Source organism: Barbus barbus (assembly GCF_936440315.1).
Source record: "Barbus barbus genome assembly, chromosome: 17".
NCBI classification, from domain to species: Eukaryota; Metazoa; Chordata; class Actinopteri; order Cypriniformes; family Cyprinidae; genus Barbus; species Barbus barbus.
Genome location: NC_136745.1, coordinates 13,972,133 through 13,996,473, shown reverse-complemented (window position 1 = coordinate 13,996,473; position 24,341 = coordinate 13,972,133). Strand labels below are relative to the sequence as shown.

The 24,341-nt window shown below is 37.4% G+C and overlaps 3 protein-coding genes across 3 annotated transcripts; 1 reads left to right on the top strand and 2 right to left on the bottom strand.

Annotated features, from left to right (window-relative positions):
- Positions 1 to 2,772: 2,772 nt before the first annotated feature.
- LOC306883340 (uncharacterized protein) lies at positions 2,773 to 3,471 on the top strand (the record flags this gene model as incomplete). The annotated part of the gene is made up of 1 exon (XM_079438524.1): positions 2,773 to 3,471. One exon carries the CDS (start codon positions 2,773 to 2,775, stop codon positions 3,469 to 3,471), a length of 699 nt encoding a protein of 232 aa, XP_079294650.1.
- A 4,933-nt stretch (positions 3,472 to 8,404) lies between these two features.
- Positions 8,405 to 16,887, bottom strand: LOC306883514 (uncharacterized protein). The gene is made up of 5 exons (XM_079438817.1): positions 16,806 to 16,887; positions 15,554 to 15,862; positions 14,278 to 14,359; positions 12,589 to 12,758; positions 8,405 to 11,890 (listed from the first exon to the last, which is right to left on the bottom strand). The coding sequence occupies exons 1-5, from the start codon at positions 16,860 to 16,862 to the stop codon at positions 10,652 to 10,654; spliced, it is 1,857 nt and encodes a 618-aa protein (XP_079294943.1). The 5' UTR covers positions 16,863 to 16,887; the 3' UTR covers positions 8,405 to 10,651.
- On the bottom strand, positions 16,557 to 24,174 carry LOC306883515 (putative ATP-dependent RNA helicase DDX41). Its single transcript, XM_079438818.1, has 17 exons — positions 23,991 to 24,174; positions 23,605 to 23,694; positions 23,251 to 23,404; positions 22,441 to 22,515; positions 22,287 to 22,347; positions 22,069 to 22,205; positions 21,908 to 21,980; positions 21,644 to 21,797; positions 21,310 to 21,446; positions 20,993 to 21,155; positions 20,639 to 20,770; positions 19,632 to 19,703; positions 19,446 to 19,542; positions 18,930 to 19,079; positions 18,059 to 18,130; positions 17,759 to 17,869; positions 16,557 to 17,668 (listed from the first exon to the last, which is right to left on the bottom strand). The coding sequence occupies exons 1-17, from the start codon at positions 24,015 to 24,017 to the stop codon at positions 17,532 to 17,534; spliced, it is 1,842 nt and encodes a 613-aa protein (XP_079294944.1). The 5' UTR covers positions 24,018 to 24,174; the 3' UTR covers positions 16,557 to 17,531.
- Positions 24,175 to 24,341: the final 167 nt, after the last annotated feature.

The window sequence follows — 24,341 nt, the reverse complement described above, 5'->3', positions numbered from 1 at the left end:
CTTCCGCTGTCCTCCACCGCCACCCCCGTCTCAGGGCCTACAGCAGATGGGGAGTGTGTCCCTGTCTGCTCAGGGCTGCAGGCTGTTGCGCTGGCAGTAGGGTAGCGAGAATTAAATATTCATGTAAAAAATGAATGGAGAACCCCTGGACTGAGAGCGTGCCCATTTATTCAGCTCGCGCAAGCCTCATTAACCCGATGACTGGCTAGCAGGTCACGCTGATTTCCTTACCAACATTTAACATCTACCGCCTGTCTCCAAACACATACACCAACAGAGCGGCTGAGAGGAATTCCAGACCTTTCCTTTAGAGTTTCAGAAAATAATTGGCCTATTTAGATTAAACACAGTATAGTTCTACCATGTTTTACCTCTTATTGTGCATCTGTTTTGATGTTTCTTTGCTTAGCAAATGTAGGCCTACTTTTTGGTGGCCTATTTACCGTCTTCTCTCTTATAAATATTTAACCAGAATGCAATTGTTAATTATTTTCCGCCACTGTCACCAAAAAGAACAAATTACAGATATTAAACAAAATGTATCTAATTAAACTTAGAAAAAAACAGTAGCCTAGATGTTGCTATGAGGTACATTTTAGGTACAAAACAGTGCACTCGTTTAAAAAACAAAACAAAAGAGATTTCCTGCCATTGTCACCAAAAAGGACATAGGCCTAATTAAGAAACAAATAAGCTATGAAATTAAACTAAATGTAGCCTACTTATTTTCCAAATTAAACTTAGATTCTGCTACATGAGGCAGGCTATTTAGGTTAATACACAAAATATAGCCTACAGTGCACTCTTTAAAATAATAATAATAGGCTACAAGGTAAGCTATAAGGATCGTTCACACCAAGAACGAAAACTATAACATAACATTTTTCTTTTAACAAAAAAGTCTTTGCGAATAAGGAAATCCTCATCACTATATTGATAACGACATCGTTGGGATCGTAGCTTATAATTAACAGAACCATTTATTGTTGGTGTCGACTCTAATAACTAGCCTATCTTTATAGCTTTAAAGTTACGGTTCTTGCTGTGAAAGTAGCTACATTGCATTTGGAATTTTGGCAGAAACTTAATTATTGTTTCCACGCATCAAATAAGGACTGCGCGTGAGTCGGGAAGATGAGTGCTGGCCCCTGTAAATTAAAACGATGATGCTGTAGTGCTCAGTGATTAACACTGTCATGGCTGGGAGGGAAAGTGTGAAAGTTAAACTATCCCTGGACGCATCGCAGCATATGGGAGACGTTAGTGTCGGCCTCTGACTGTGAGACGGGTGCCAGGGGACAACAGCTGACTGGGCTGAAGTTTGCTACTCTATTCAACCCTCATGACGAGCAGCCTCAGAGGGGCCGCCACTGTCATCACGCGCTCTCTCTCCATCACCTCATTTGACGTTATATTTCTGTTGTTGTTGTTTGAGCAAGAAGTATAGGCTACATAGCTGTTAAAAAATAGGTTATAATAGCCTACACACATACTGCTGACAGTGTTTTTGGAAAGGCGTCTAAATGCATTTTAAATGTTTCAGTAACCACAAAATTAGATAACAAGTAGGCTATCTAAATATGCAGCCGCGAACAGAAGTCCTTCGCCTGAGGAGGTAGCAACAGAGTTGAGCAGATTCCGTTAAGTCCAAGATTAGACTTCGACAGGACGTACATGCTGCTGTGTATCACTTTTATGTAGCCTATATGTTTTGTTTTGTTTGTTATAATTTTTTTTTTTTTTGGGGGGGGGGGGGGGGGGGGTGTATTTTGTTTTGTTTTATATATATATATTTTAATATATTAGCGAATTTAAAAATAAAATAAAAAATGGTGTTTTTGTTTAAAAGTTTAGATAAGCTATAACTGTTAGCTGATGATAATATAAAGCAGCAATAATTGCATTAAATTATTTATTTTTCTATGGCCGTTTCGTTAATTGATGTGTCCAAAAATATTTGTATTTTTTTCCTTCATTGCTAAATGATTTATGATGAGTCTGAAGACACTTATCAGTTTGCCTGGACTTCTCTGACGACAGGTGCGCCTCCCGATATGCTTTGCACCTGCTCGTTTTATTGCTGCAGATTTTACAGTTTATTTGAGAAGAAATATGACGCTGCTATGCAAGTTTCTTGCTGGATTTTATTGGATGCCAATTCCGTTGCTTATCTTGAATAAAGTGGATAAGGATTTGGGTTTTATTTATAACTTTTAAAAATAAAATAATTAAAAACGCTGATGTTTTGTTCATTTAAGTGCCAAATATTTTAATTAAAAAAATAAAAATAATAATCAATCCAGACATCACAAAATATACCGACTGTTTAGGCTAAAAGTAGGCCTAAAATAAATGTATTTTTAATATATATATATATATATATATATATATATATATATATATATATATATATATATATATATATATATATATATAGCCTGTATTTAAATTCACGTATCTACAGACATTTATGTAAATAGGCTATAAAATAAATGACAATTGGGTAAATTCTAATCGGTGTTGTGATCATTCTTTGGAAAAGATCCATCACTCCACAACTGACATGTGAGGAGGAAAAATACAACTCTTTATTCTATGGAAGTTTGAGGAGCTTTTCTATTGGCTGTGTGCACTCAAGATGAGCACTGAGGGGAGGAGAGAGAGGAGGTGATGCCACTATAAGGCATCCTGTCTGAAGGTAAAGGGCCCATTCAAGACAGTCAGCTCGAGTTCAGCTTTCTCCATATTTTATTTTAGCACATTATAACAGCAATGACAGCAAAAGCCAAACTTTTGCACTGGTCAGATGAAAAATTTCGCGAACGACCAGAGGAGTTTACCCTCTCTGAACATCCGAGGTTGACCCGCAGTGACCCACGGGCTTGGATGCCCTCCGCGTCCCCTGCGTACTCACCCTCAGGTGACCACTACGCACACACGTCAGTGGATACCGCCATGGACAAGTACATGTCTGGAGCCAGCAGTCCTTTGACAGCGGAATCTGATCTGGAAGGATCTAAAGCACATGGTGGGGCCAAGCAAAATCTCCCTGGACCTCAGAGACACAGACGTGTGGCCGCTAATGCCAGAGAAAGGCGGCGGATGCATGGACTGAACCGAGCATTTGATAAACTGAGGAGCGTCATTCCTTCGTTGGAGAACGAGAAGAAACTGTCTAAATACGACACCCTTCAGATGGCGCAGATTTACATCACAGAGCTGTCCGAGTTGTTGGAAGGTGTCGTGCAGTCGGAGTGCAGAGGTCTGCGGGAGGGATGCGGCGCGTCTGGTAACCATGGTAACCTTGGACCCAGGAGTTCAGCTCAGACTTTGAGGACCAGCATCCCTTACGCAATGGACGCACCTTCTTCTAATTTTGTTCCCGAGAAAAATGATATCACGTCCAATGCGAGTGATGGCGAATCGTCCCATTTCAGTGACATGGAAGAAGGACAGACTGGAGGACGCTGATAGCTTTGCTGGATTGACTTTGAGACTGTGGCACTCTGCTTAATCAATTTATTTGTCTGTGTTTTAGTAGACACTGAAAAAACCAAATAGATATAGGCCCTGTGGATGATGGTTAGTTCTAGACAATGCTTCATTACTTGATTGACAAAACTACTGAAAACTCACAAGAAAGGGAAGAAAAAATTAAAACATCTATACAAGCCCTTTAGTTGCACTTTATGACTTCTACATATGGATTTTTCCACTTCACATGTACAAAACCTCCATCAGTAATGACAAAATGTTATTTATGTATCTTTGTGATTTTTTTATTACCTCAAAGGTTTAATAAAGAATTTTTTTCTTATATTTATTCGATTCATTTGTTCATTATAACAATCAACCGCAAGTGTTAAGTGAAGTTATGAACAACACAGATTTATTTGATCCATAATCATATTCCACTAACTAACACCACTATTATCTTTTGAAACTGTTTACCTGAAAATGATTTATATATAGTTACACAAGGTGGCGACAAAGAAAGTATATTTTTGTGTGCTGCACGAGTTATTTAAATCATACACTCAACCGATTCGAGTTCTCCACAATTGAAAACAAATTCATAATTTTTCCTCCATTTTGTATGGTATGGAAATATGTCTTTTATTGAACCTTAAAAGCAACAATAGTCCAATAAGTCACAATTCTTCGGTTGTTTTGTACTAGACTAACTCATGACTCGTTCAAACAGATCCTCACCATAGACATAATAAGTTAGGTAGTCTAACCAATGAAATGCTCATTCATGGTCCGCAATCAAATTCTATTGGCTCGTGCTGTAGTCAGGGTTTGAAGGCAGGAAAGAGCTTCAAATGGGATTGCACTGAATAAAAAAATTAAAATAAAGGAATAGTTCACCTAAAAATGAAAATTCGATCATGATTTACTCGCCCTGTTCCAAACCTGTATGAGTTATATTGTTTGAACATAAAATACGATATTTTGGAGAATGTGGGTAAGTTGCTGGTCGCCAGGGCTGCCAACTTTTGAGTTCATCTAACTGTGCATTCACACCGCCGGCGGCGAGAGCGTCAAAATTCGCCCTGGCCGCCCTGACTGAGACGCTGTAGAAAAGATTCGTGGACGCGCTGACGCTCTGACGTAGATCGTATGCTCGACTTGTATTTAAAGGAGCCGCAAAAGAAACAAGTAGGTTGAGCCAATGAAAAGCCATTTGTGTGGTGTGGATTTGTGTTCATGGTTAAGTGCTAGTCTAATATCAACATTATAGGAGACATTTACTAGCCTTGGTCTTTAATTAACATTAATTTGTGTGCAGCCTACATTACAAACTGTCCAGATTGAAGTGTAGCCTTAATGTAATTGGTCAAATCGGTGTTGTTTTGAGCAAATAAATTGCATTCCCGCTGAAAAACAAACGTTGTAGCGGGAAAATGTACCCTATAATTTTTATTTATTTATCTCCCTGTACACAAACAGGGACACGTCAAATATTATCGGGAAACCCGCCACAGCAATAACTAATCTCTCTTCCATTTTGCATGGGAACTAATGTGGTCGGAACCAAAGTTTACAGAACTGCGTTCTCTGGAACCCTCTCAAGTGGAGGACTTCTACATTCCGATTGGTTGCCGCCCAACCGCGTCATAGCTCATTACCATAAAGTTGACCTGATTTCAACTCTCCTCGACGCTCTCACCGCCCAAGACTCGCCGCGCCGCTCTCGCCGGAGCTCGCCAAGTACACCCGGCTGCAGCCTGCAGATCGAGGCGGGGCTGCACCTGGGGCGGGGCTGCACGTGTCACCCCGCCCACAATGCTTCTCATTGGTTAGTGTTAAAGTAATGACGTCGACGCCGCGGTTGAAACATAATTGCTAGAATACATAATTATATAAAACAAACCTGTGAACCCGTTAATTACTTATACCTGGTAAATTTATATAATATTAAACAATACATTGCAAATTTGTTAATCTTTGGAAAACATTTCATTATACATTTCCAAGCAAGAATCCAGCTTTTGACTTGTCACATTGCAGTCGCAATGTCAACGAATATAGTTTATTTACAACTTAAGTTTTAAGTTATTTCTATTCATGTGTATTGGTCATTTACCACTTACAAGTTATTTATGGTCGTTTTTTATTTTTTACTTTTACATGTATTATTAACATCTAAATAAAAGTTAAATATTCTCAGCAAGTGTCATGCCTTAAGATGCTATTAAAATTAATGGCAACACTTTACAATAAGGTTCATTAAACACTAATGTATTAACTAACATGAACTATAACCATGAGCAATGCAATTGTTATTGTATTTACTAATCTTTGTTTACATGTTATTGAAAATACAGTAGTTTATTGTTTGTTCATTTTAGTTAACTGTATAAGTGCAGTTCACTATTAGTTCATGTTAACTAATGAACCATATTGTTACCAAATTAATAATTTATGGATTTACTTGATAATGAAAAGCTTATGGTAAAAATAGCAGCATTGTTTGTATATGAATAACATGCCAAGACAATTATTTGCTTGTTATTTATTTAGGTATGAAACAGTTTAATTCTGATAAAGAAAGGTGAAATTTGTACATCTCTATATAACACATGTTTTTGTACATATAAATGTCTGGTTAAACATGAACATCCTTTACACACTTTCTTCCTTTATTACTTAATCTCCTTTAATCATTAAACCTTCCTTCTTTATACACTTTACTGGCCCATGAAACAGCAGTCTGGGTCCTCTATGCTGTCGTAGCATCCTCTCAGGTAACCACGCTTCCCATTACCGTAAAAACCTGAGCAGGATTTGAACAAGGTTTTACATGTGTTACACTCTTTAATTTCAAAAGGCACCCGCAATTCAGCCTTTGATGTTTCACTCCATTTTCCCCAGTTCACAACACCTGTATCCAAAAACACACGCAAAACAGAACTCTTTCATATGCACATCTAAGATTATGTTAGCCATGCCAGTGCTTTAGAAAAAGCAAGAAGCAAGATTACTTAAAGCCAACCTTAAACTCATGAGGCCTTATGCATACTTCATTGCACAAATTTAAACTTTAACACACTTACTGTCAAGCCATGCATTGTGTGCCTTCTGTCTGAACCGGGCCTTGTTTACAATTGCCCTAAAGCAACTGCAAGTAAGAGACCGATTCATGTAGGCAGCATCTCCATCCTGTAGCACTACTTCAAGGAATATCATCTCCAAGACCTCCATGGGTAACTGGAAAGTATTTATAAAATGATTAATCCATTTGCTTAAATGGAATATTACAGTATTCCAGCACAAAATAAAAAAGACTACATCCAAAAGTTGCAACTCAGCAGTCATGCTTGCCTTTTGTGCCTAAAAGTATAGCAGAGAATACAAGTCAGTCTATATATGGTAAGAGAAGAAAAAGTCTAATTAAATGTATCATACATTCTTTTCAGTATGCCTCATTTGTCTTTTTGTTGCCCGTCTTTCTCCATCAGACCTGCAGTGAAAAGTAGTACAGGACAGGTGTGTAATGCAATTATTTTATATTATGTAATAAAACATTCTCTCAAACTCAAAGGAAAAGTTAAGTAATTGATCATTGAAGCTTCAATGGATTTTATAATGCGATTGTGACAGCACACCAAAAATTAGAGTGTAAGTTCAAAAATGTAAAATAAAAAAAAAAGAAAGAAAACAAACCTCAAGGGGAAATTCTCCAAAAGCAGCAGACACCACCACCTTCTGATGCAAGGCACGTCAAGCTAAAATAAACATAAATACTCAGTTACATTTTAATATTATGGGGGTTTGCCATTGCATATTTCACTGACCTCCTGTAAAATCAAAGGCCCCTGCAGTCACAAAGTTCAGTGAATACTGAAATGGTAAACATTACAAATACATTTGCTAAGGTACATATACTGGATAAACATCTAGCAAGCAACACATCAGCTTTATAAACTTACCATCAGGATAAAGACACCACAGCTGTTGCTGAGATGTTGTAGTGGAAGGCCCTGTTGATGTTGTCATGCACACTGTCAAGCTACTTTGGAAAAGTAAAACCATTTCCAATGCTTTTACAGTTATTAATTTAAATGAATATTGGTACCGTAATATCGTTGACACAGTATGCATGCCAAGGCCCAGGAGACAAGATTTGTGCAATGTTTCTGCACTACAGCAAACAAAACAATACAAGAGAACTGAAATGTGTGGCAGAACCTGAACTTCCCATGAGTATTATATAAACATTTTCATTGACAGTTTACGAAAAGTGATCTGTAAAAATAATTTGATCCTAACTCCAAAACCACTTAAATAAAAAATTAAGTCAGATGAACAAATCCCCAGCTGATAAACCAACATGTGGTTAATAACAGCCACATTTTTATTAAAATGTGGTTAGGAACAACCACAATCTTATCAAAATGTGGTTAGGAACGACCACAATCTCTGAACTCCGAACAGTGCACTATAAAACCTGTAGATGAGCATGTATTCTTCCTGACTGAATGTTTGGCAGTGCAGAGGATCAAGGGAAAAAATGTCATGCTCTCCTGGGTTCATAATCTGTTGATATGTCACAACATATATATATACACACAAAGATGACTGCAGTTTATAGATCTAAAAGTATCTCACAATTATGCAGACATAAGTTATCGGCTAGAACCGCTAGAATCGACATAATGACTTGACGCCACTAACCAATGAGAAGCATTGTGGGCGGGGCGACACGTGCAGCCCCGCCCCAGGTGCAGCCCCGCCTCGATCTGCAGGCTGCAGCCGGCTCTCATTGAAAATGAATGACTTCCGGCCGCTTTGTGAACGCACAGTTAGAGTGAGATTTTGGGGGCGGGGCTTGGTTATGGGGGAGGGGCTTGTGGAGGGGCGTGGCTTGGTGTGGAAAAAATACAAACACAAAATCATTGCAGTAGCAGAAGTGTATTAGGTATATATTGATTGTCAAAGTATTTGGTATCTGTACAAAATTTCTTGGGAGATTTACATTACATTTAATTTTCACAAACATTTTACAGAAGTAGGATTAACATGTGATTAACATGTTCACAGATTAACATGTGCTCTATTGTAAGACTAGGCATATCCAGATATTTGTCATGTTTTTTTTATGATAAAGTTATGTAAAATAACTGCTCAGTGCTGCAAAACAAACAACTCTGCTAATGCTAACTTAATTCTATATAAACTATAACAGCATATTAGCTACTAGCCTAAACTGGACAGAGACACGGGGTGCCCTGTAACTCACTGACCTGCCTGTGTTCACAATTCACACGGTGCAGATGGGAGGGAGAACGGCTGACTACACAGTTTATGGGAATAAATTGTGTATTTCCCTCACAATTGTCACAAAAAACTCACTACACTGTCTGTCTGGGGGCTGTTCCATAAACCAAGATTAAAGTATAAGCCAGGCTTATTTCGGTTAGTCAGGCTTATTTTTGGTAGATTCGGTTTCATAAATCAAACTTAAAAAAGTTCAAACTCAGTTACCCCGGCAACTTATGCTGGCAAACTAACCTGGTCCGGAGCAGGCTAACTGTCAGGCTAAGCTGAGCTCCTCTAACACTGACCGATAGGAACGCATCCATATTACCACTGAATCTCTCACATACAGTCAGTTTTTGAAAAATACACCTTAAATAATCAAATAAATAAAAAATAGGCTACAACCAACTGTATTTAATGTATTGTGCCCAAAATGTAGGCGAATTACATTTTAACATAGTTGCTACTTGTGCATTCAGTTGATCAGAAGTTTCTAGCCATGCAGCCTTTCTCTCTGAATTTATGACAGCTGTGCCTTTTATGGTTATTAGAACATTAAAACATTACAATCTAAAATGGCTCTTTAAAGCATTAAAGCATAAAAACACAATCAAAAGTTAAAATCACTGAATTAAAAATGTAAATTTATAATAGAAATCAGAGTACATTTTAACTGATAAGAGGAACACACATTTAACTCATTTGAGCTAGTGATTAACAGTTGCTGCTATCATAAAAATACACTTATATGTAGGAAATTAAAATTCTATGTGTCACATTTAATGTGCAACAACAAATATTTTAGCAGAATGTATATTTTACTCAGAATTCTTGCGCTAGTATTCTATTCTGCGCTGTCTGTGTAGCGCGCATGCGCACCGCAGCGCTCGTTCTCTCGCATAAGCCCCGCCCACTCCTGACAGCTAAATGGATATATTTGCATGGCTTTCTGACATTTACAGATGTAAACAAATATACCTGTGACGTATCAGTTATGCACTGAGGAAATCACAATGTTTCAAATGCGTTAAACAGCACAAATATTCGCTGTTTACTACGGTGGATTGATTTGATCCATGATCGACATTAAGGGCTGCTTCAGAATAAGCGTGTACGTCACATTATCCTGACTCACTGAACCTGGATAGCATTAGTCAGATTGCGTGAACTTGAGTTGCCGTTTATGGAACCGCTTTAGTCCCGATTGATTTGTTAGATTATTTCAAGTCAGGTTTTGGACTTTAATCCCCGCTTTTCTTAGCGTCTTTTATGGAACAGCCCCCAGGTCTCTCTGCGCGTTGCTTTGAGAGATCATGCGGCGCGATTTTTTTTTTCTCACTGCTGCACGAGTCTGCGTGAGAAAAGGGGGGTGTGGCGTGAGAGCGTGAGAATTGGGTCAATTGCGTGAGTCTCACGCTGAATGCGTGAGAGTTGGCAGCCTTGCCTGGTCGCCAGTGTGTGGAGAACAAAACAAAACTATTAAATTCAGTGGGGACCATCATCTTTTGGGGTAAACTATTCCTTTACCTTAAAGGATTTGTTAAAAGACACGGTCAACAAAACAGCACTAACTTGTGTTTGAAGTTAGAGCTTGCGCTGATGTTTCATGCCAGAGACCAAGTCACAACCAAACTGTTTTAAATAACTTGTGATATAGTGCTTAAATATACACACTTTTACAATATATCTTACATCATTTCAGTCAAGATCATTTACATTCAAAACACACAATTTCCTTATATTTAATCATCTCCATATATTCTGTGCATTATTAAAAGTTTCATGTTTCAAAACCTATCGCACACTATACTATCTATAACACTATATTAACTCACATCAGTCAGGCTAGTAATGACACTGACCTCAACTGTAGACAATAAAAACCTCAATCAGTCATCTGCTCATCTATTCGATCTAACTGATCACTACTACCCCCACGTGACCTGGACGGAAATGGGGGTGGGATTTTAGACAGATCTTTAAACAGAATGCTAGAAAGGGTGTCTTTGAAGTCGACAGGGATTTCACTGGAAGCGATAACAGTAGTATGTTGTTCAGTGTTAGGCTGCTCTTGATCATCACTATCCTTAGTCTGTCTGTTTTTACGTTTAGCTGCAAAATTCACTGTGCTATATAGGTCCTCAATATTCGTCTGATCCTGCTCAGCAATGGTCTTTGCGGTCCAGTTAGTGTAGGGAGCTTCTTCATTGTTGGCCTCAGAAGGTTCTGGTGTTTTCCTCTCCTCCTCTTTATCTATGTTTACATCTGTTTCCGTGTTTGGTTGTTGAGTGGGAGGCGTTGGAACTTTTGGGAGATTAATTTTTGATCTTGGTTTTGGTTGTGAAAAAACCACTGAATACAAAACTTCATCCGGGCTATGTACAGGGCTTTTGACGCAAGGTGGTGGATTTGGTAAGGAGATGTATCTGCGTGGTACTGTTGGACAGGGTCTATTTTGATTTGTATTGGCTGGAGGAAGCTTTTTAACATTGGGCCTGCCCTGTGGTTTGGTTTTAGGCAAGGGTGGTGGTAGTGGAGGAGCTTGTTGAGGAGAAGTGGATGATGCCTTTTGGACATTCTGGTGGGTGAGAACCCCTTCAATGACCTTGTGTATTGGCTGCCCAGGTTTTTTTAGAATAGGTGGGCAAGGTCTTTCCTGATTCTTATTGCCTTGAAGTTGCTTATTGAACTTAGTTTTGTCCCTGCCCTGTGGTTTGGATTTTGGTAAAGGTGGTAGGGGTGGAATGGTTTGTGGAAGGGGTGTGGATGGTGGCAGCAGCTCTGGGAGACTCTGGTGTGCGAGTGCCTCCTCAATGGCTTTGTGTATTTGCTGGCCGTGTTTGCATTGCAATGCTCGGTGCGGTTGATCTTGATACACACTGATTGGAGGAAGATTTTTCCCCTTAGGCCTGTCCTGTGGTTTGCTTTTAGGCGAGGGAGGCGAGGGAGGCTTGGAGGCGAACTCTTGTGGAAGAGCGGTGGCTTGTGCCAGCAGTTCTTGGACACTCTGGTGCATGATGGCCTCCTCAATGGCCCTCTTTATTTGCACCCCCTGTTTTGACAAGAAAATGAACTGACCCTCCCCAGTGTGACAGCGTCGACCTGCCTCAATCATAATTCCCCCCTGAAAAAAAACAAATATTGAATAAATAGAGCAAATGTGAACTAATGTTTAAAAGAATCAAGGGGGAAAAAAATCTGTATTTTTAAAAATTAAAAATCCTACACATGCTATTTTACCACAAACATATACACACTACCATTCAAACGTTTGTGGTCAGTAAGAATCCTTTTATTCAGGAAGGACATATTTAACTTATAAGTAACAGTAAATACATTTGAACTGTTACAAAAATTTCAGTTTCAAATAAATTCTGTTCTTTTGAACTTTCTATTCATCATAAAATCCTTAAAAACAAAATGCCTCACTGTTTCCACAAAAGCAGCGCGACTGTTTTCAACACTGATACTACTACTAATAAATGTTTCTTAAGCAGCAAATCTGCATATTAGAATGATTTCTGAAGGATCATGTGACACTGAAGACTAGAGAAATTGCTGCTGAAAATTCAGCTTTGCCATCACAGGAATAAATTTTACATTTTAAAATATATTAAAATATTATTAATATATAGATTAGTGTTTTACTGTATTTTCAGCTTATTAGCATGCAACCTCGGTCATCACAAGAGACAAAAACATTTTAAAAAAACAAATCTATCCCAAACTTTTGAACAGTAGTGTGTGTATATATAGTTTAACATTAGTTGAGCAAACATGTTGAGTCAGAGGGTTGCATAAATTTTATTTCTCATGAAGCACCTTGACTTGGCCAAATCTCCTGAGGAGCCTATAGGGCCAATGGTAGATGGCCTTTCCGGTCTTAAGGTCCAGCAGACAAATATTCTCTTTCTCAGAAGACAGCAGGTATGACCCAGACATCCTGCACTTTTGAGACGCATCTGTGCTCTGCACTGTCACCTGGAACTGGCCTGTGGGATGGAATTCATAAAACATCAAACCGAAGTCTCTCTAGACAAACCCTCAATCGCTGAGGTCAGACCTCTTGAATTTAAAATAAAGACAGAACAAAATATATTTTACAGCAGTGGCCAAAAATTATGAAGCATGTGAAACTGATTACACGAATGGTTGATCTAGAAACAAGCTTGATTTAATATGAGAATATTAAAAATGTAAATAAATACATAAGGCTGTATACCCAATTTTCCCCAAAACATCTTGAAACAGAGCTTGAAAATACTTCTTTTTTTTTTTTTCATCTGGCTAAACTACTTTTTACTACTTGCATAGTATACTACTTACTTAATAAATAAGCACAGTACATAGGCATGAAATATTGATTTGAACCTAGAAATAATTTATTGTTTTATTTATAGACTAACTAAAAAGTCTATAAACAATCAGCCAGTAAATTGATCACTTCAACAATTATAAAGTATTTATTACTTTTAATCTGCATTCCAAGTTTGGTTCTAGTTACATATTTCCCACATAGATTTTAGTATTTATATATGTATGAATACCAAAGTCCTTCTAGTCTATATAGATTTTTTTTAGTTTATTCGAATAAAACTACTAAAAACTGTTTAGTAAGGTACAGTGATGTGACTGTACTAAATGTACCAAGGGTTCTTAGTTCCTAAAACCTTGCATACTTATGCACACACACATTTATTGCCTCACAGCAGTACATCTGTGTGGCTCAAAAACACATTTCAGATAAGAACAAAATTTGTTCTTACGCAGTGACCAGAATGATACAAATAATTTCCCAAGTTACTTTGTGTTATCAGTGTTACAAATCAGCTTGAGAATCATACTAAAAAAAAAGTAACTTTGCAAAAGAGCATCTGTTATTTAACACTTCTGGCTGAGCATAGTAATAATAATAATAATATTATTAAAAACTAAGTATGTGCTACCTGATAGACCCTCAAACCACTTTCTTCTAAATAAGATTAAAATACAGAAGCTGAAAAAGCAAACCTTAAGATATAATGCAACACCAAAGATGTCTGTCATATGAGTACAGAAAACCAGCAATGGAAGAAAAGAAAAAAAGACAAAAACTTAAACTAAACAAACTTGAATCTAAACACTATAAATTGAATCAATATGAAATAGTAATCTAAACTGAGAAACTAGCCTATTTACTTTCTTAATTGTAGAATGACTAAAAGCTTTCAGTATGTATATTGATATGCCATTTTTCTGAAGAATTTAATTAAATTATGTTTTAATCGATTGACAGTTGACTGATTATCGCATAATATGTTTGAGAGAGACCATTTTTGTGCACTTATTCTTTTAGATCTATGTAGATAAAGGTCCACAAACATGTCTGACCTCAATAAAACACTGAGTAGACGCACCCTCTTGCTCAACTGCAACAAACGGTTTGATAACACCTAGTTTATAACAACAGATAATCGTTATTGTAGTTCTGGATCAGCTATGCTGGTAGTGTATTTCAGAGCACATTCTCACCTGCTCCCCAGGTGGAGTAGAGTTCATTATCAGCCGGTGCCGTGTATTTATCTTTCTTGGCATCTTCGGTTCTTTGGGTCTTCTAAAAATGTAAGACAGTTGATAATATGTGCACATTAGTAATTCCTCTTTTTTTATCGCATCATTCTTTGCAAAAAAAAAAAAAAAAAAAGTCTATGAAAACACTTGTGCAATCACAGACTCAAAGGTGTTGTTATCAGCACTTCCTTTGAGACGGTTTAGCTGTTGTGTGAAGCTGTACTTTAGTAGAGGGAAAATGTCCTGCAATATGACTTGTTTCTTTTATGTTACGAGAAAGATGCAACATTATTCAATAAACTTGTTTCACCAAAACCTTTGTCTTTTGCTTTCTGCTCTTTCTTGGCAGATTGAATATGAGACAAAATATAGTGCTAACTAGTTTATGGTATCAGGCAAACTTGCTGTTGACTGGTTTTGGATATCAGAATGGATCAAAATGGACTGGCGGGATCTAGAAAAGAGTCTGGATCCAACATATTGGCAGAATTTGACAGGGACAATGCTTTCTTTACCCCCATCTTCCATGTTCCTGAATCAACATTTTTGTTTTTACCTGGCTTCGTTTCTTGAACTATTAATTTCATTCTTTTTAATTAATTTCACTTTAACACATGTAGTTCAAATGGTAGAGCAAAGTCCTAGCAATACCAAGGTCATGGGTCTGATTCCCAAGGGATGCATGCATTGATTAAATGTATTCCTTGAATGCAATGCAAGTTGATTCAAATAAAAGTCTACCAAACATGGGTTTGTCCATATCTATCTCCACCTGGATTGCTTAGTTGGGGTTTAAAAGAGACTTAATATTCAGTAATATTAATTATTTGACTGCACTTACACCACAGGGTGAGAACAAACTCAAGCTGAATAAATCTGAATGATGACATTGTTTTCTGAATTAAAGAAATTTGCAAACCCTGATACCAAATTGAATCAACATTAAACCGATTCGAGCTGAATACGGACACTACTGTCTTCTGTAGAGCTGCTTATAGTTGAATAGAACTTGTTGAATTTTACACTTATAGAACTGAACCAACACTGAACAGATTCGAGCTGAATAATGACACTATTGTCTTTGTAAAGCTGCTTTGCAGCAGAATTTGTCTCATATTTGATGAAGTATGCATCGATTCAGTTATTTCCCTGTTTAGTACTGTGAAGCTGTATTGTATAAAGCGCATTGTAAATAAAGACTTGAATTGTTTGACAGGCCATCACCCAACCTCCATACCTGAAATGCTAGCTGGCACAGAACAGTTATCCAGTCCTCCTGGGTGGGAGCAGCGATGGTGTAGGTGCATGAGGTGGTGTTTAAAAAGAAGGCAGAGCAAGCTGTGGGACAGCTTTCTCCAGGGGCTGGAGTGATGCTCAGACAGTCTGTCAGGCGGATTACCCGTTTGTCCATCTTCCTGAGCCCTGAAGGCCTCGCAGTGGCGGACCCCATCAGTCCCCATCTATCACGTATTTCATACAGCTCCATACGGCCGATACCTGCAGGGCTGGGCTCGAACAGAATCAGCCAGGATTTCCGCCATATCTTCTGCAGGGACAAGGGGAGATGTTACTTTTAATTGAGGCTATGACAGAGTAAAGAAAATGAATTATTTGGGTGCATAACTCGAAGGGTTTAACATCAAACTCTCTGGTTCAGCACTCCTCCATTGGGATCGGTTAGATATTTGGGAGAACATGCCAGAGGGAGCAAAGTTCTGAAAAGGTTCTTCATTTTATCTCCCATGCATCATTCATGGCCATTAAATGCTACCATGAAGATGGAAGCACCTCAGGTGGTTAACCAGCTGCCGCTTCCCTTCTCTATTAATAATGTACAGTTGAAGATTTCTGACCACCTATAATTCCCAAGGCTTGTTGTAAATAATTAAAGGGATGTTTTAATACTGTTATAACTGTGATTATCAATGGTATATCCCACATTGTGCCTACCAAAATATCATTACTCCACATCCTTTATAAATTCTGATTACATTACAGTGATGGTTCATATGAACATTCTGTCAGCCTCGTGTCGATCTAAATCTATGACTTTTTTCTTCTGCGGAACACAAAAGATGATACTTTGAAGAATGGTGGTAACCAAACAGCACTGGAGCCCATTGGCTTCTGTTGCATGGACATATCTCAAAATATCGTTTTTGTTCCACTGAACACTGAACGACATGCCGGTTCTGAACGACATGAAGGTAAGAGAAAATGAAAAAGTCTCATCACTTGGTGAAATTTTATCTTTAAATTCACTGACTTTTATTCCCGCACAAGTAGATCTCATGACATGACCTGGCTAATAAATTCAGCTAGTTGAGCATGAAAAAGTATAAAATATACTATTAATATAAGCAATTTAAAAAGCATAAGAACTAACACATCAAATAGCAGTACTAGAATTAAATATAGCAAATTAAAAAAAGACATAAAAATGCCCTCTTGAATTAAACGTAAAATGAGTTTTCAGTGAACAACCTCACCTTCCCAAACTTGACCCCCTGCAAAAAGAGCAGACCCTCTTTAGAGATTACATCCATTGTGTTTGTTTGCCTCGAAGTGTTCCAGTTCCTCTATTTTCTACAGAAGGTGACAAAAGAGAGAGAGAGAGAGAGAGAGAGAGAGAGACGGTGTATGATGCTAAACTTGATATTAAGCAAGCACTTCCGTGAGGTTAAGGGGCCACGTCAATCACCAGCAAGTGGTTAAAAATGGTCCCCACTCATTTCCTCCAAAGTTGAAAACTTTTACCGTGACGTGTTCATTTATTAACAATCACCCAAGCTTGGTTGCAAACAGGATATAGCAAAGAGATGTAACCAGAGCTACAATGTCAGAAGAATTTTATTGCAGTTTGCATCATAAAATAAAGAGGGGGCATAAGCTGACCATCATTTATTTACACTGGATGTGTAAAACATGCCTGAGCGGGTTTCAGATAAATACTGTAATAATTCAGCTGTTACATTATAACATGACAATGTCATTATGAAGCAAAACCTACTGAAAACTCTTGGAAAACCTAACTTTAACATGTTTTTTCCTACACAAAGCTTTTTCACTGCATTTTGCAACAAACAAGAAATAGTTTCACTGAAATGAATAAACATATACAGTTCCAAGAATAATACATTTTGCACAAAATGACGCAAGACATGACACTGGAGCCTCTCTCAAGGAAAGATTTGATGGCAAAGTAACAAACAGCATTAAAAATCCATGGAGCTGTTTGCCAGATAGTCCTTGCGGCCGATGTTGGTGACCTGTTTTGTCTGCATGGCCTCCAGTTTGGGACAGTCTGTGATCCTGTGGCCCAAACCACCACAAAATGTACAGCCTCTCTCTCCTAGGATGGAAAAATAAAATGTAAATATCTTTGGGCATGTGCTCAACTGGCTACATAAGCTTGTTTCAGCAATAAGTACATAATTTGTACCTCCAATATCCAGCATCGTCTCGTCTCCCGTTTGGAGAACCTGCAGCACAGGAGGAACCTTCTGCTTGGCTTCGACCAACAAAGCTTTCAGATCCATTAGTACAGACTCATCTATAAAAAAATAAGGATTTTGATGCTCAATTCTCAAATCTATATACTACATTCTCTGAAATAATAATTCATTGTATGTGGTAATTTAATCTTGGAAGGTATGATAAGATGACAAGAATTGAAAACGGAAAGACAAACGCCAAAGATAATCTATATATCATAAAAGAAAGAAAAAAAAAAAACACTTACCACATCCTTTGTTGATAAATGTTGTGGCTATTCCCGTCTTTCCAGATCGACCTGTTCTGCCTATTCTGTGGACTGTGAAATAAACATGTTACATACATTTCAAACATGCATATATTTAAAACAAAAAACTATGCAAACCAAGTGGCATCTGCAGTTAAATTATGCAGTTAAGTTTTTCTTAGAACTAACTTCACTTTTCGGAACCATTTTTGCAATGACGCTTAACAAGTTGGTTTAGTGGTTGTATAAACCTGTCAAATGTTTTGCCTGAAAAAAGTGCTTGTACTATCATTGCTCAAAATAAACGCCAATTTCTTTTTAAAATGCAGATACTTTTTGAACTGTCCAGCGAGTTTTTTAATTATGTAATTAATTACATGATGTGCCAATTAATTCATCTAATTTAATTAGTCATATTAATGAATAATTAATCATAAATCACATCAATTTGAGTTGAGACATCAGTGTTAAATCCACAGCCCTAACTGTGAATTCTATTCTAATGCATTTTAAAATGTGATTTATTCCTGAATCTGAATTTTCAGCATCATTACTCCAGTCTTCAGTGCCACATAATCCTTCAGAAATTATTGTAATTTGCTGCTCAAGTTTTCAACATGTCTTCCTATTAATGCTGAAAACAGTTGTATTCCTTAATGTTTTTGATGAACAGAAAGCTCAAAACAACAGCATCCATTTGAAACAGAACTCTTTTGTAGCATTATAAAGGCACTTTTTTGTGTCCTGCTGAATGAAAGTAAATAAATTCATAAATCTTACTGACCTCAAACATTTGAACGGTAGTGTATACAAATCAATAAGCTTTAACAATAAACCAGTAATGCCAAAAAACAATCGTCTGAAAACCTACCATAGTTCTCAATCTCCTCTGGCATGTCATAATTCACTACATGCTGGATAGCAGGAAAATCCAAACCCTTTGAAGCAACATCAGTAGCCACTAAAACATCTTTCTTTTCCTCTTTGAATGCCTCAATGGCTTTTGTTCTCTCCTCCTGGTCTGAAAAACACACGTAAAGTTTATTGAGGAGTGTGTGGTTGAACTGTATGTCCTGTTTACCTTGGTGCTAAACAGTCACATTCATAACTATTACATATTAGGGTAACACAAAAAACTGTTGTTAGTGCATGATCATGGTCAAGTGAAGCCACAGACACTTTGCTGCTTTGAGGTTAAGCGAGATCAAAACTTTTGACTAGTTTGAACACTTGTTTAGCATGCTCATCACACAGTGCTATAATAGGAGCAAGACCACAGCAGAAGCTGACACCCGGTGGAGAGCACATGTAGCTGCAGGAAACAGCACGCATTAAGCTGATTGATGGCGTTTGTGCTACAAGCAGATTGAGATGGATGAAGTCATACCTTTTCCTCCGTGAATAGCCACCGCCTCAACACCTTTCAGCAGAAGATACTCGTGTATGGCATCTACATCTGCTTTCTTCTCAGCAAATATTAATACCTAAAAACAATATAGGAAGTATGATTGTTAGAAGAAGAGATTATATAGGGTTCTCAGATATGGTTTAAAAAGAGCAAGAAGCTACGTACTGGCGGTGGGGTCTTCTGGAGACACTCCAGGAGATAAACCATTTTGGCCTCCTCTTTGACATATTCCACTTCCTAAAAGTGGCAGGATGCATATATAAGTGAAACGTCCTGTTCTGAATGACTAATGTACACTACTAGAACTAAACAATTCCAGATAAATTGAGATTAGAGAATAATGATTTGTTTTGTTTCAAACAGAGATCACGATTCTCCCATGATTTTGAACTAAGCAAAATAACATGTAATTTACTAGAGGCTGTGACAAAATATAAATCGCCTCATTCTATTCAAAAATGTTTTATTAATTTGAATGATTTATTTTAAAAAAGGTTTGAATTGTTCCAATTGAATGAATCAGCGTTTTTGAACGAATCTCTTGAATGAATGATTCAATGACAATTTGTTTTTTTACAGTCTCCTAGTGGCGAAACAGTGTAATCACCATTGTAAACAACAAACATTATTTGAAGCGAAAATTATTTGCTCCATTTTTATAATTTGTATCTGAACTATAACATTTGATCCCAGTACTTCTGTGATAATATGAATGATTGTAAGACACAAATGATACTGTGTGGTTGAAAAGACCTAAACATTTCACAATTCTAATATACCGGTTTAGTGCTAAAAAACATTTCTTATGATTATAAGTGTTGAAAACAGTTGTGCTGCTTAATATTTCTATGGAAACAGGGATTCATTTTTTCATGATTTTTATTTAATAGAAAGAAAAAGAACAGCACGTGTTTGAAATATAAATCTTTTGTAACATAATAAATGTCTTTACAATGGCATTTGATTTGAAATAATGCATCTTTGCTGAATAAAATTTATTCATTTCTCAAAAAAAAAAACAATCTTGCTGACCCCAAACTTTTAAAACAGTGTGTTTCACAACACTCAAAAAATAAAAAAAAATAGGCAAAGCTCACAAAACGACTAAAAGGATCGAAAGGAACATGAGGAAAAATAATGCTGGGAATAATGCATGAATCTTAATGTTTTACCTGGATGACGTCCAAGCTTGCAGCTCCAGCTCTGCCCACATTAATGGTGATAGGTTTCACTAAAGCACTTTTGGCAAAGTTCTGGATCTTCTTGGGCATAGTGGCACTGAAAAGCAGCGTTTGTCTCTGACCCTAAAGCAAATCATAATGAGCAAAAAAAATTCAAAATCACTGGTTATATATATAAAAAAAATAATAATAATAATTACTTAAAACAGTATTATTCTAGTTGTAAAACCACTACATATTCAAGAAAACACTGAAAAAGGGAGGGGAACATTGTTCTATATTTACTGACTAACTGCTATATTATTGGATGACCTAAACAGTCCCATGAGATTTGCACAAAGGTACCTTAAAGTAAGAGAAGATGGTCCTGATGTCCTCCTCAAAACCCATGTCAATCATCCTATCAGCCTCGTCCAGTGCCAGATAGCGGCAGATATCCAGACTCACCATCTTCTTGTTCAGCAGGTCCATCAGTCTGCCTGGAGTGGCCACCATCATGTGCACCCCCCTACAATCACACAATCATTCACAAGTTTATAAAGGATTTCAAAAGCAATCGGCATCCAAATAAAGAGCCAGTATGATATCCCAGTCCTTTTGACCTTTTCCTTTTTAAAAGTCATGAGGTGTAAATTTAAACTCTTTAAACAATGTGACTTAACTGTTTTACCACCTCCATCTGTTCTTTGACAGACATGCCCCCAATACACAGAGCACAGCGCAACTGAGGAGCCCCTTCATCTTCTAAGAGTTTACTGTAGTATTCAATGACACCATGTGTCTGTCTCGCCAGCTCCCTCTACAGATGGAGAGAAAGACACGCAATAAATAAATGACCATACTGTGTTGCTGTCTGGTGCCTGTACTGTCTGCCTCTTGACTTGTGATTTTGTATGACGAAATATGGTGAAATATTTTTGTTACATATAGGTAATCAGCTTCTCATTTTTCAGGCAGATCATGACACAGGATGTGCCAGAGACAGAGTGGGCTTACAGAAGGACAGATGATGAGGCCGTAGGGTCCCTCTCTCTTACAGAAGGGGAGCCGTTTCTCCTGCTCCAGACAAAACATAATGATGGGCAACGTGAAAACCAGGGTTTTCCCTGAGCCGGTGAAAGCAATGCCAATCATGTCCCTGCCAGAGAGACTAAACAAACAAAAAATTGTAATAAATATAAAATTGAAATATATATGACCACCTGATACTGATAATGGCTGAATATTGCTTCAAGCAAAATAGTTCCACATGCAACTCACATGGTTGGTATTCCCTGAATCTGAATGGGTGTCGGGTGAATGATTCCTTTTTTCTTCAGTCCTTTCAGGATGGCTGCAAAGACCATTAAAGTTGAGAGCGGGCCATTAGCGTGAAGCTGTGAGCGAGGTGCTGCATGTAAAATAGGTGAGCTAGATCTTACCCTGAGTAAACTTCATCTCTCTGAAGCTCTTAATGGGTGGTGGAATGCCTTCACCTTCAACAAGAATATGGTACTTCTTCCGTACACGTTCGTGCCGCGCTGCCGGCATACCAAGAATGTAACGGGGCGCATTCCAGCTGAAGAGAAAATCAGAAGTTAATTGCATTGTGATTATTTGCAAAAAAACTGACAAATTAATGGAGTTAAAGGCAGCTCACCTTGTTTTTATTGGGTCTTCGTACGTGATACCTTTGGCCATTTCCTTCACAGACATTAGAGCTGATAAAGATATTAAAAGATGCATGTTTATGATGATAAATACTTCTAACCAATAAATGTATTAATCTGGTAAATGATTCTGTTTTCGCTTACCTCTGCCTTCAGCTACGCTCTCCAGAATCTTTTCTTCCTCTTTCAACTGTTTCTCTTTGGCAGACTCTTTTCGAGCTAAAAAAATGTAATACAAGATTTGAGAATCAATAACAAATGGGAAAAAAAAAACATACTGAAACCACTTACGAATGATTCTTACCACCTACGAAAAAAATCTGTGTATTTACAAAACAAAAAAAAAAATTCGTATATTTTTTCTTATTTAATTAGTAGCCAAGAATCTTTGTGCAAGAATCTTTAATATTTTCTCACTTACATCATAAAATTTCTGTTGATTTTTCAAAATACTAGATCTTTATTCCAGGTTTAGATTTCATTTTGACTCCTTGATTTTCACACATAGGTTGGATAAACTATAACATCTGAATAATGTGATAACATACATTTCCAAAGAGAACTCACTAAAAATAATCAATTTACAAATATTAAAAACTGAATATCCCAACAGAAAGATTGAAATGACTCTGAGACAATAATTACTGTCCAAACTCTGTCGAGTGGATCTCAACCAAGTGGCCTTGGTAAACTTCCAAGGTGGCTGCAGCATGACTTAATTACTTAAATTATTAATCAAATTATTAACTGAATGCTAAAAAATAAACATCAAAATTATGTGAACTGAAACCTATTTCTTTCTCCCCGCAAAAACTTTTTTTTTTAAGTTTATTGAAACTTCTAGAATCCTAAATTGAATTGTGGTTGCTTAACTGGCCTATATTGACACTCTGATTGAGACCCACTGCATTAGACACTAATTAAGTAATGAAGCACAGGGGAGGGAGTAAAGACCTTCAGCTTTCTCCTTGAGGTGTTGGTGCTGGTCCAGCAGACTGACATTGGATCGGGGACCCAGACCCTCATCCTCATCTTTCTGTTCTCCACCACTGTCTTTCTGTTCCTCCTCTGTGAGCCCTTTCCCACGAAAGCGCATCACCTTCTGGAGCTTAGAGTCACATCAAATAAACAGACAATTAGGATGCTGAGACATATAACGGCAAAAGCATGAAATATCGTTCTTCCACGTTGTGACATCCAGCAACAACAAAGACAGTGAACCATAGAACCACCACAGAAGAAAAACAAAACAAAAACATTCTCACGAAAATGAATGGCCATGCTGTAATCTTAGTAGCAGTTACTTACCACCTGCTGTTTTCTGATCTTAACAGGAACATACGGCACATAGTCATCATCATCTGAGCCCTCTGATCCAGACTTCTCGGAATAGTTTCTCTAACAATTACAAGTCACAAAGCGTTACATATAATACAAACTGCATACATGTTATACAGCAGTGTTCAGAACCACATATTCTCTTCTTTTATATTAGTTACACTAAATAAATTTTATTATCTGTATAAAATGCTAAAACGTCATTTTACATCATATAACCTGCACAGAAAAAATATTTACCATATAATTAATCGCATGCTTTATACAGTGAATGCGGTTAAATATGTTGCTTGAATCTATTTAACGTTACTAATCAAGGTGCGTTTATTATAACGTTACGCATTAATAAAACTCACCTTTTTGGGTCGGTTTTCCGTTTCCATGATGCTCGATGGTACAAGCTTTAAGGCTATAATTTAGCGAAGATATTTAGTACAATAATGTGAGATAAATGTTACATTACACTCAAACAAGCATTGTTTATACTAGCTAGCATGTTACGCTGCTAATGCTCAGCGGAAGCTTGACGTACACTACGGTGGCCCAAAAGGGACTAAATGGAACCAAAGCATTTGGGAAATGTAAAAAAAAAAACTTCACCTAAACATATTGACATATTTCACCATGATGTTGTTGCAAACCTGTATGACTTCCTGTGAGACAAACTAGGAGATGCAAGGCAGTATCAATGTGCCTTCAGTCACTAT